This window comes from Lepidochelys olivacea (genome assembly GCF_965140295.1).
Source record: "Lepidochelys olivacea isolate rLepOli2 genome assembly, chromosome: 15".
Taxonomy (NCBI): domain Eukaryota; kingdom Metazoa; phylum Chordata; order Testudines; family Cheloniidae; genus Lepidochelys; species Lepidochelys olivacea.
The window spans coordinates 12,349,079-12,362,092 of NC_140425.1; the positions used below are offsets into that span (position 1 = coordinate 12,349,079).

The 13,014-nt window shown below is 42.1% G+C and overlaps 1 protein-coding gene across 5 annotated transcripts in view; it reads right to left on the bottom strand.

Moving 5' to 3' along the window:
• Positions 1 to 12,584, bottom strand: part of CIT (citron rho-interacting serine/threonine kinase) — a 101,645-nt gene extending 89,061 nt beyond the window's left edge. For all 5 annotated transcript variants that reach the window (XM_084648954.1, XM_084648953.1, XM_084648952.1 and 2 more), the window contains exons 1-7: positions 12,513 to 12,584; positions 9,531 to 9,655; positions 8,239 to 8,380; positions 6,763 to 6,938; positions 3,939 to 4,040; positions 3,124 to 3,266; positions 2,018 to 2,111 (exon numbers count right to left, since the gene is read on the bottom strand). In XM_084648954.1, coding sequence (XP_084505080.1) covers positions 2,018 to 2,111; positions 3,124 to 3,266; positions 3,939 to 4,040; positions 6,763 to 6,938; positions 8,239 to 8,380; positions 9,531 to 9,626 — 753 coding nt within the window. In that variant the 5' untranslated portion in view covers positions 9,627 to 9,655; positions 12,513 to 12,584. The remainder of the gene's footprint in view (positions 1 to 2,017; positions 2,112 to 3,123; positions 3,267 to 3,938; positions 4,041 to 6,762; positions 6,939 to 8,238; positions 8,381 to 9,530; positions 9,656 to 12,512) is intronic.
• Positions 12,585 to 13,014: the final 430 nt, after the last annotated feature.

The window sequence follows — 13,014 nt, forward strand, 5'->3', positions numbered from 1 at the left end:
ATGAGAGGTTACAGACTATAGCTAGTAGTTCTGCAATTTCACATCTGAGTTCCTTCAGAACTCTTGGGTGAATACTCTCTGGTCCTGGTGACTTATTACTGTTTAGTTTATCGATTTTATCCAAAACCTCCTCTAATGACACCTCAATCTGGGACAGTTCCTCAAATGTGTCACCTAAAAAGAATGGCTCAGGTTTGGGAATCTCCCTCACATCCTCAGCCATGAAAACCGATGCAAAGAACTTATTTAGTTTCTCTGCGATGGCCTTATCGTCCTTGAGTGCTCTTTTAGCATCTCAATCGGCCAGTGGCCCCACTGGTTGATTAGCAGGCTTCCTGCTTCTGATGTACTTAAAAAAAATTTTGCTATTACTTTTTGAGTCTTTGGCTAGCTGTTCTTCAAATTCTTTTTTGACCTTCCTAATTATATTTTTACACTTCATTTGCCAGAGTTTATGCTCCTTTCTATTTTCCTCAATAGGATTTAACTTCCACTTTTTAAAGGGCGCCCTTTTGCCTCTTACTGCTTCTTTTACTTTGTTGTTTAGCTACTGTGGCACTTTTTTGGTTCTCTGTGTTTTTTAATTTGGGGTATACATTTAAGTTGAGCCCCTATTATGTGTCTTTAAAAAGTTTCCATGCAGCTTGCAGGAATTTCACTTTTTGCACTGTACCTTTTAATTTCTGTTTACCTAACTTCATTTTTGTGTTGTCCACCTTTTTGAAATTAAATGCTACAGTGGTGGGCTGCTGTGGTGTTTTCCCCACCACAGGGATGTTAAATGTAATTATATTATGGTCACTATTACCAAGCAGTCCAGCTATATTCACTTCTTAGACCAGATCCTGTGCTCCACTTAGGACTAAAGAATTGCCTCTCCTCTTGTGGGTTCCCGGACTAGCTGGTCCAAGAAGCAGTCATTTAAGGTGTCAAGAAACTTTCTCTCTGCATCCTGTCCTGAGGTGACATGTACCTAGTGAATACGGGGATAGTTGAAATCCCCCATTATTATTGCGTTTTTTATTTTAATAGCCTCTCTAATCTCCCTAAGCATTTCACAGTCACTATCACCATCTCAGTCGGGTGGTCAGTAATATATCCCTACTGCTATATTCTTGTTGTTAGAGCACTGAATTACTATCTATAGAAATTCTATGATACAGTTTGGTTGATTTAAGATTTTTACTTAATTTGACTTCATTTTTACTACATAAATAGTTCCAATGAAATCCATTAGACTACACAAGTGCTTAAGTTCTCCACATGTTTAAGTATGTTGATGAGTCAGGGCATTTCTGAGAAAAAGCCCTTAGACCCTTTCATGTGATTTTTTTATCCTAGTTTTCTGAAAAGTATGCATACAAGTAGTACTATCCACTCAAATGTTTTAGAGGGAACTTTTGTGATAACAATGCAAGATACCTTTTAGAGAAAAATAAAGAGCATAAGAACATAAGAATGGCCATACTGGGTCAGACCAAAGGTCCATCCAGCCCAGTATCCTGTCTACTGACAGTGGCCAATGCCTGGTGCCCCACAGGGAGTGAACCTATCAGGTAATGATCAAGTGATCTCTCTCCTGCCATCCATCTCCACACTCTGACAAACAAACAGAGGCTAGGGACACAATTCCTTACCCATCCAGGCTAATAGCCATTAATGGACTTAACCTCCATGAATTTATCCAGGAAAATCAATAGTTACAGACATCTTTTAAAGTATGAATTCACATTGTAACACAGCCTTAGTACCATGAGAAGGGAAGCACTGTAAAAGATTTGTCCTTTCCTTACCCACAACTAAAAACCTGTATAAGCTAATCTGTTTACAGATCTACCTACAGCTATGGAAGATACTTAGCACTTTTCGTCTTTGAAGTATTATCATTAATACTCCATATTAGCTGGGAAAGACAAAAGAATAAAGTATCAACAGTCAGGAACGGACATGAAATTGGTTTTCAATTTTGACTGAATGATCCAAACAAGACAGACGCAGTTTATATACACTTTATTACCGTTTTGTTCGCTGTCATTTTGGCAGCTGATCCGAAGTCTACAAGTTTAATATGTCCTAGTCGGTCAATGAGAACATTCTCTGGTTTGATATCTCTGTAAGTAAGCACAACACAATCAATCTCTCTATGCCAGTCAGTAGCTGTTCCTTGCTGTCACTTCTACATAACATCTCCTTACTACTCAATCTGTGTCTCCTCAACTGCATGCTGTTCTTCATAACCCTACATAGGGATTCTGTGGGGTCCAGACTTCCAGTTGTTGCTCCACTCACAACTTTGGTTTTAGGCAGTCAGCTACTGAGCTTTCCCCACTGGAGGGTGGAGGAACCAACAATTAATAACAAATGTATTTCTTCCACCAAAAAGGAAAGAGAAGAGAGGAGCTGGTGTTGCATTGCTATTTCATGACACATCAATGTGCTGAACTTAAATGGCAATGCAACATCATATGGTTCTCAACCCAAATCCTTAGAACCAACTTATTTTGTCGTTCTTCCAAACTCCATTCAAAGCCAAGTAGTCTTCCAGCTGTTAAAAGTCTGCGTGCTGCTGCCCTACATGCAGCAGCTGTTGGTTGGGACATATGTGTGGTCTGTCCATATGACTGAATACTTGGGGTGAGTATCAGATTGTAATGACATCCATGGATCCATGGTGATAGGTTCCTTAGAAATTCTTGCAATACATACATGCACCCAAGTACTCTAACATACTATATTGGCTTTGTTTTTCCACAGCACTCATCTCACCTCACCTCAATAATCTTTAACAGTTCAAATAGTTTATTTTATTATTTGGTGCCAAAAACATCCAAACTCAATTGCTGTAAAATGTCTTCATATTTCTATGGTACAAAACAATGTAACTGAGCTTTCAATCATATGTAGCCATCCTTTCATATTAGTTTCACGGTTTACATCAAACGTAATGCCTTCAGCAACAACTGCAGCGGGAGTATAATTCATTTTCTAACTTTTTTCCTAACATGTACGAAAGACAGACCTTGAAATAGATGTCACATGAGATTTGGAGTTCACCACTCCAATACTCATTCCAGAATTATACTGATAAAATCATAAGTGTATTTCAAAGAGATGCCCACCTACCGGTGTACATAGCCCATCTGATGGACACTGTGAATGGCCAAAACCAGCTCTGCTAAATAAAACTGCACCATACTTTCATCTAGTTGGTCTTCATATCGGTTTAAGAGTGACAATAAGTCTCCTCCAGGTTGATACTCCATAACCTGAATGAAATTTAAGAGACATGGTTGTAGTTCAGATACACAAAAAGACATCTGATTAAGCCCTTAAATACTACATAGGCCAGATAATCTTATAGTTAGGCTTGTATTTTATCAGTAAATGTAGATAAACATCAATTTCACCATACATGCACAAATCAATTGAAAAATATATCCATTGATAACAGAAATTTACAGATAGGCCAAGAAAGAAAAACATTGCTTATTAGAGTTTAAGGCTAAAATTTTGACATACAATGTTGACAGCTTCTTGTTTTAACATGTATAAATCTTTAACTTTTTGAATCTCAGTGTCTGTCATTAAATAATTATTGTATGACTCTGCATAATTTCCCACAACTGCAAAAATATAAATCAATAAAAATCTTTAAAAAAAAAAAAAAAAGGAAAAAAAGCTTAGGACCCATAATTTTGCACAACTCTGAAAAGTTAAATTGATAAAAATAGAAAAAATGCTTAAAATAAAAAAAGCCAATATTATCCATTGAAATTATAAAAAAAATAAAAATCAAAAATTCTGCCAAGCCTACTTATGGTGTAGGAAAATTTACAGAAGGAAAGGTAAAACTTCCAGCCACCACAATGCTGTTTAATACAAACATAGAAAAGTTCAACCTTAAACACCACAGAAGAGAAAAAAAATTCTACACTTACCAAGTAGAGATTTTTTTTGTCCTGAAATGCATAGTGTAACTGTGGGATCCAGATACCGCTACTCCGAGATAATATACTCCGTTCTTCCTTGAAAAATGACACCTACAAAAAGAAAATGGATTAGTTTTAATCCTAATAAAAAGTAGCAGAATGCATTAGAATTCCCTAGCTCCAGAGGAGCATCTATCATTGCCATAAGCTTATAACGTGCCATTTATTCAAAAGTTACTTACAAACCATCATCTGCCACTAACCAGCTGTGTGATCTAGGAAAGTCATTTCACCTCTCTGTACCTCTATTTCCCTTCCCACACTTCATTGCCTTGTTTGTTTAGATAGGAAACTCTCCAGGGTAACACCATCTCTCATTACGCGTTTGCATAATATTTAATATAATGGAGCCCCAATCTCATTTGGCACTTGTCACGGAGCCACTGGGCAATGCTCTGGAACTACTCCATATGAAGCCAATCAGGACTCTGGGGGAGCTTCTTCTCTGTGAGCAGACTGTCTCCAGGGCAAAAAGCTTACACAGCTTTGACCTTCCTGGGTCTGACCTTGGAGCATTCAGCATCCCCTTCTCATACCGTGCACTTCCCACAGCAAGTCCGCACAGGCGGGACTCCTGGGGAAGCCAGAGGGCCCTGCACCCCCAACTCTGCAGTCAGACGTGACTCTCAGCCAGCCAGTAAAAAAAAGACACTATGGTGCTAATAAGCGATGGCCACATAAACACCGCCCTATACCGGAAACCCACTGACCGCTATTCCTACCTACATGCCTCCAGCTTTCATCCAGACCACACCACACAATCCATTGTCTACAGCCAAGCTCTACGATACAACCGCATTTGCTCCAACCCCTCAGACAGAGACAAACACCTATGAGATCTCTATCAAGCATTCTTACAACTACAATACCCACCTGCTGAAGTGAAGAAACAGATGGACAGAGCCAGAAGAGTACCCAGAAGTCACCTACTACAGGAGGCCCAACAAAGAAAATAACAGAACGCCACTAGCCATCACCTTCAGCCCCCAACTAAAACCTCTCCAACGCATCATCAAGGATCTACAACCTATCCTGAAGGACGACCCATCACTCTCACAGATCTTGGAAGACAGGCCAGTCCTTGCTTACAGACAGCCCCCCAACCTAAAGCAAATACTCACCAGCAACCACACACCACACAACAAAAACACTAACCCAGGAACCTATCCTTGCAACAAAGCCCGTTGCCAACCGTGTCCACATATCTATTCAGGGGACACCATCATAGGGCCTAATCACATCAGCCACACTATCAGAGGCTCGTTCACCTGCACATCTACCAATGTAATATATGCCATCATGTGCCAACAATGCCCCTCTGCCATGTACATTGGTCAAACTGGACAGTCTCTGCATAAAAGAATAAATGGACACAAATAAGTCATCAAGAATTATAACATTCAAAAACCAGTCGGAGAACACTTCAATCTCTCTGGTCACTCAATTAGAGACCTAAAAGTGACAATTCTTCAACAAAAAAACTTCAAAAACAGACTCCAAGGAGAGACTGCTGAATTGGAATTAATTTAGGCCTGAATAGAGACTGGGAGTGGATGGGTCATTACACAAAGTAAAACTATTCCCCCATGTTTATTCCCCCCCCCCCCACTGTTCCTCAGATGTTCTTGTCAACTGTGGAAATGGCCCACCTTGATTATCACTACAAAAGGTTCCCCCCACCCCCACCCCCACCCGCTCTTCTGCTGGTATTAGCTCATCTTAAGTGATCACTCTCCTTACAGTGTGTATGGTAACACCCATTGTTTCATTTTCTCTGTGTATATAAATCTCCCCACTGTATTTTCCACTGAATGCATCCGATGAAGTGAGCTGTAGCTCACAAAAGCTTATGCTCAAATAAATTTGTTAGTCTCTAAGGTGCCACAAGTCTTCCTTTTCTTTTTTTAAACGACAGGAACATGGTCTAAAACAGAGCTTGTAGGTACAGAGACCAGGACCCCTCAGTCAGGTCCATCTTGGGGGGCAGAGAGGCCAGAGCCCCCTCTGGCCCTCCCTCCATTTCCCCAGCCAACTCCAAACTGAAACTCTCCAGCTCCTCCTCTCGCCTTTGTCTCTTTCCTGGGCCAGGAGGCCACCTGATCTCTTTGTTCTCCAACACCTTCAGTTGGCACCTTTGCAGAGGAGGGGCCCAGCCCATCAGTTGCCAGGAGACAGGGCGTCGGCCATTCTCTGTGCAGACACCATCACACTGGCCCTCTAGGGCTCTGCAACAATCACACACCCTTATCCCACCACCTAGATACTTAAGAACTGCATAGGGGAAACTGAGGCACACACACAGTATTCAGATAAAACATTAAGAACATTCCCACTTTGTCACAGCACTTTTAGGCACTTCCATAATAAAAATAGTAAATAATATCACCACCACCAATTGAGGAAAAACAAAATCAGACAAGAACAAGAACCCATGCTAGCACAAGTAGGAATGAGCATCCTATGACCAATTCTGCAATAAATACATAGTGAAACATTAAATTACAATGCTACCTTAAATGCAATTCATTCAATAAGATTTCCATCAATCTAGCTAATCCCAAATCAACCCAAACACCATGAGGTGGATTTATTGTTGAAATATTAGAGTAATTCTTTATTATATCATTTAACTCCAAGTTAGAACCATCTTTCCCATCAGAGTTTTTAATCAAAGTTTAATAATAGAGGAAAGAAAATGCTCACGGCCAGTAGGTCATCTTTTGCAGGTCTACTGACATAATTAAAAGAATATACCATAAATTAATACACATACATGTTCTCGTGCCAACAAGGACTCCTTGCTCATCACCTTCATAGCATAGACATCACCAGTCACCTTCTCTCTCACCACCTGTACTTCTGCAAAATGACCATTTCCCACCAGACGTTTTACTTCAAAATCCTTCACACTGGGCAGCAGTTCTCGTAACTCAGCTACAGTCTCTGAATCTGCACAAAAGGAAAGTTATTTTACATTAGACACGTAACATTTTGTGATGATTACAGTTTTAGCAAAGGAAGAAATATTCCTTTAGTTCCAAGCCCTCAATAAGTATTAAATCACTTTATAATTTGCTTGTTTACCTACATCAAGCATAATTAATTATTAAAAAATACTAATGCAAAGTTATGACTGAGATTTTAGAGTCAGGAAATTCAAAGATAGTTTGCACAGCAACCATAACTCAGCCCCTTTCATAGCATCGGAGAAATCAGAAATAAAGGAGACCTATTAGACCATCTCAACCATTCTCTGCCAATACAAAATTAGTCTCTATACTGTGTTAGAGTACTTTGTCCAGTCTAGTTTTAGAAGTCAAATGGCAGGGTTTTCACCACTTCCTCACAACTTCCCTTGAGAGAGACTATTCTATAATCTAATAGAAATTACTAGCAATTTTTTCTTGATATTCAGCCTAAATTTTCCTTTGCTCAGTTTATCCCACTCTTCCTTGTTATACTTCCTGGGATCATGATAATCAATTCCCCTCTTTCCATTATTTTAGTCTTCAAACGCTAGTACTTTCATTCTATATGTAATAATTGGAAGTCAGATGGAACTATTATAGATAGTCTTATAAACTCTGGTTAACTGACTGTTGTGCAATTAGATCTTAGCAAAAATGCTAGTTGATTGTAATGCAGTTTTCTTTAGAATCTCAGCATATCACTAGTAAAATGGGTTTACTCTGACTGAAAAAAATTCTTAGGTGCTGACCTACTGCTTACAGGATATAACCGCCAACCTGCTCACACACACAAAACACCATACATAATACATGGTATCTAAAATATTACACCAGGCTAAAATAATTAAATATTTATCTTCCTTCTTAAATCAGCCCTTCCAAGCCTTTAATTATTCTCATATTCTCCAAATTCCTTCCAATTTGTTCACATCTGTCAATGGTTTATAGCCAGAACAATTCTGTATGGAGTACTCTGAGGGGCTTAGAATAGAAGTGCCTCCTGAACCATAACTATATCATAACTACAAAATCACATAAGAAAGGATGCACTTTAAATCCTTCAGCTGACTGTGCAGGTGGACTTTTGCATATGTACAGAGCTCCAATAAGTTCAGGGGAGTTCCACATAAATGCAGGAGTTGTCCATACAAAGTCAGTTACAGGATCAAATCAAAGACAGCAATATTAATGCTTTATGCATTTAAGTTTGTTATTTAAATGCCCATACTTTTAACTACTATCCATCAAATTAGTTCTAGAATTACTCTCAGAAAACTTACACTTTTTTACAAAGTTGCCTACATGTTTAATTTTCATTAAAGAAGGATTGCTGCATTCTTCAAAAAGAACGAATAGGGAATCAAGGATGCCTTCCCGGGAGAGAGGAGACATCTGCTGTTGAGTCACAAAGGGCGGCTTCCCCTGAAAAAAAGCAACAGCAGATGGAGACTCAGACAATAATGAAAAGCCTCAAATCAATAACATATGTATAGGAACAGATTATATATTATCCATAACCAAAAAAATCACTGCTTCAGAAATTAAACAAATAATATTTTATAGGTTTGTTTTAAATACATCAGATAGTTGTGTGCATCACTAATCACTATTACAAATGTTTTACTTTTTTCCTTGAAGAAAACTCAAAGAAGGCAGCTAAAAGGCCAAATCACATCATCTGTGTTCTTTTTCTAGGTCCTCTGAATGCTTCTGATTTAAGTTGTCCTATTTTTATACTAGCCCATGGATTTTGCCATGTGCTTCAGGAATATCTAGGCCAGCAGTTCTCAAACTGTGGGTTGGGACCCCAAAGTGGGTCACGACCTCATTTTAATGGGGTCGCCAGTGCTGGCATTAAACTTGCTAGGGCCCAGGACTGAAGCCCAAGCCCCACAATCCGGGGCTGAAGCCAAAGCCCAAGGGCTTCAGCCATGGGTGGCAGGGCTCAGGTTACCGGCCCCCTGCCTGAGCTGAAGCCCTTGGGCTTTGGCCCCCACTACCTGGGGAGGTGGGGCTTGGACAGGCTCAGGCTTCAGTCCCCACTCCTGGGGTCCTGAAGTAATTTTTGTTGTCAGAAGTAGGTCACAGTGCAATGAAGTTTGAGAACCCCTGATCTAGGCAATCACCATACCAACTCTTACTTGAAGGAAATGCTGTTTGAATCCTGGACACTAATTGAAAAAAAGATGCTCAAAGTGCAGCTAATTAGTTAAATGATGCTTATGATCATCTTCAAGTGAAAGTGAGAAGGCTGCAAAGACTACTGGTCCCAGCATGCAGTGTTCCATTTTCATCTCAGGAGAGTCCACTCAGCATCAGATGCTCTATCTTAATCTGAAATCTGTAGTATGTGAGCAACAGCTCCATATTAAAAGATGGTCAGCTGCAATCATCTATACTTTATGCAAATTAGGTGCAGACTTTGAGCTTCTAGCAAGATGCCTTTCTATCACTCTCCAAAAAATCAGTTGGACAAAGCTTGGTTGCCCACAGAACACAAGACATTTTTATACAGTGAACACAGATGCAAACAAGATGCAGTTCATCAGGTCTGATGCCAGCTTCCCTATACCTGAAAGAGCAGGTTCAGCCGAGAAGCACGGCTAGCTATGGGCTCCATCGAGGCTGGCTCCGTCGGACTCCGCACGGCATATTTAAACTTCAACATCTTCACAGTTTACCCCAGAAATATACATCCTAAAAAGAAAGTTGGAAGGCCTGTCAAGTGGAGATATTTTGAATAAGGGGAAATTTTAAAAGAAATCTTGGATAGTTTAAACCAAAAACATTTTTTAGAGAAACAAATATTAAAAACTAATTCAGAAGACGGACTTCCTGGAGTCCACTAGGGACCTCATTATTGCTAATATATTTCATGTGGAAGGCTCTGAGCTACTATAGCTACGGGTAACAGTGCAGAGCCCTACGTAGCGCAGGGTGAATAATTGTTCTTTCAATTCAGTGGAGTGACCTGAACCAATAATATTTTCTTTTTTCTTGTCTACATAATAATCTGAAAGTTTCATTTCGGGTTGGACCCAAAACTAAACATTTTTTGTGGGAAGAGGAGCTAGTTAAATCCAGCTAATTGTATAAATGAAATGTCATTTAAAAAAAATCAAAATGTCTCATTTCCAAAGTGTCAAAAAAGAAACATTTCAACTTTTTTGGAAATTATTCCCTCATTTTTGACTGAAACTATTTGCTAATTTTGACCTGAATTCGTGAACAGGTTCACTCAATCCAGAATTGCATTTTTTGGTGAATAAACCATTTGCCAAAACAAATTCACTCAGCACTAACTCCAAGATGCATAAGGTCAATAGAACTGTTTGTGATTTTGTCAAGTTTCAGTTAAAAGAATGTTGTTAATCCACCTCCCCATGGAGGTTAAGGGCATGGCTACACTTGCAGATGTAGAGCGCTTTGAGTTAAACCAGCCTTCATAGAGCGCAGTAGGGAAAGCGCTGCAGTCTGTCCACACTGACAGCTTCAAGCACACTAGCATGGCCACATTTGTGGCACTTGCAGCGGCACTGAGTGCAGTGCATTACGGGCAGCTATCCCAGCATGCAAGTGACTGCAACGTGTTTTTCAATGGGAGAGGAGGGAGGGAGCGTGACAGGGAGTGTGTTGTGTGTATGTGCAGGGAGAGAGAGTGGGTTTTTCGGGGGCCGAGAGCATGTCAGCATGCTGTCTTGTAAGTTCAGACAGCAGCAGACCCCCCCCTCACACAGCATTCCACATTAATGGTTGCTTTGTCTCAGGGCAGATAAGCATGCCGGCTGTCAGAAACGGAGCTTTCAAAGGGCATATCCACATTCCTACAGTGATTCAAAAACAATGACAAGAGTAGCCACTTGACTTAAGGGGATTATGAGATGTTTCTGAAAGCTGATCAGAGCGCAGTAATGCAACACCTCGTCCACACTGGCGCCGCGGCACTCCAGCAGGGGTGCAGCAAACGTTATTCCACTCACCAAGGTGGAGTACCAGCAGTGCTGTAGCCACGGAGTCAGAGCACTCTACGTGCCTTGCCGGTGTGGACGGGTAGTGAGCTAGTGAGCCCAGGGCTCCTTTATTGTGCTGTAACATGCAAGTGTAGCCAAGCTCTAGGTCGACCTAACTACATCACACAGGATGCAAAATTTTTCACAACCCTGAGTGATGTAACTAGGTCGATCTAATTTTTAGGCATGAACCATGCCTTATATGCTTTAGAGGAGAAATAGCAAGAGAGATCATACAAAGTGCTGCCAGTGTCTTTATCTTGCCAAACACGCAAAATAAAGACATTGAGAAAAGGGAATCCCTCTCATCCACAGTTAATCTAAAGGTCACTTGTAACTATAGGAAGAATTATGGCTTCAAACACAAGCAGAATCTGTAAACTCACGCCGTGCCTTTAATCACGAGGGGAGATTTTCAAAGCTGTTTAGGAAAGTTAGATGCACAACTCCCACTAAACTTATGGGAACTGTGGATCTAAATCCTTGAGACAACTTAGAAAGTCCCACCTCACACCAGTGACAGAAGCAAGGAAACTTGTTGGGTAACAGTGCAGTAGAACCTCAGTTACAAACACCTGGGGAATGGAGGTTGTTCATAACTCTGAAATGCTCGTAACTCTGAACAAAAAGTGATGGCTGTTCTTTCAAAAGTTTACAGCTGCCAACATTGACTTAATACAGCTTTGAAACTCTACTATTCAAAAGAAAAATGCTATTCTTTTTTTTTTTTTGGTAGTTTACATTTAACACAGTACACTACTGTATTTGCTTTTTTCTTTTGTCTTTGCTGCTGCCTGATTGTGTACTTCCAGTTCCAACTGAGGTGTGTGGTTTACTACTCAGTTGTAACTCTGGTGTCCATAACTTTGAGGTTCTACTGTACCTGCTTTATAACCAAGCAGTACACCTGGCAGCTAGCCTAGTGCACTCAAATCATAGGGAAAAGACACCTCACTGCAACATTTCATAACCAAATGGTTTAAGGGCCATCCATCCCACCTAGTAAGGGGAGCCCTAGTATAGCTGTCACTACCAAGCCGCCTTCTCCCAAAGAACAGGCTGAGGGCTGCCCCCACCCAAGCGATGCCTCAACGTGTGTGTGGAGGGAGGGGGAGCTGGCAACCCCCTGCCTGAAGAGAGGGGCAAGCCCCCAATGAGAGGGGAATAAGGGGGGGAGCTTGACTCCCTCCCTCCCTCCAAGAGAGGGGACTTAAGAGGCTTGACCTTCCCTACAAGGGAGAGCCCAGCTCTCAGGAAGACCCCAGCGCAACGCCGAATGAGATCGGAATGGGGGGGTGACACCCCCATCTCTCCAAGGAAAGAGAGGGGAGTGGGGGGGGGTAGGCTGACCTCTCCCTGCAGGTCAGTTGAAGGAAAAGGGGAGGGTTCCCTAGGTCCAGGGAGAGCCCAGGAAAGTCGGCAGGAAGAAAAAGTCCCCTCCCTCCACGGAGGAGCCGGGCTCCCCTATAAACAGGCACACAAACCAGCCCTCCAAGACCTCTTACGCTCCCAGCAGCCCCCACGCCCAGGGCCTTTCTACCCACCGCCGATCTTGCTTTGCCGCCATCCAGGTTTGAACGGTGCGGGGGTAGCGTCCCCATCACCATCATTTCCGGTGACGCAGGGCAGACGTCAGCCTTAGCCAATCCCCAATGTGCCTCCTGGTGACGTTAGCGCTCCGCCCAGATCACGTTCGTGCGTCAACCCAGCCCCTGCCCGGCGGACAGACGTTGTGGGCGGAGGCAGTCCGCTCTTAGGCCCGTGCTCGCGCGCAGGAAAGGGGGTGGGGGGAATCGTTTAACGGTTCTAACCGTCGCGTTTCCCTCCTCTCCTCCCTCCCCCTGAGGGAAAGCGGGACTGGGCTGTCCTGGAGGCTGGTCCCGGTCCCGCGCTCGCCAGAAGAGGCAGCCCGCGTTCAGCGCCTGGCTCTGCCCCTCACCCCACCATCTAAGGCCTGCCTGGGCCCACAATGTAGGCGAGAAGGGGTAGCACTGAGAAAAGGCCCCCAACGCTGGGTGGCGCATAGAAGAAATGCCGGGGGAGGGC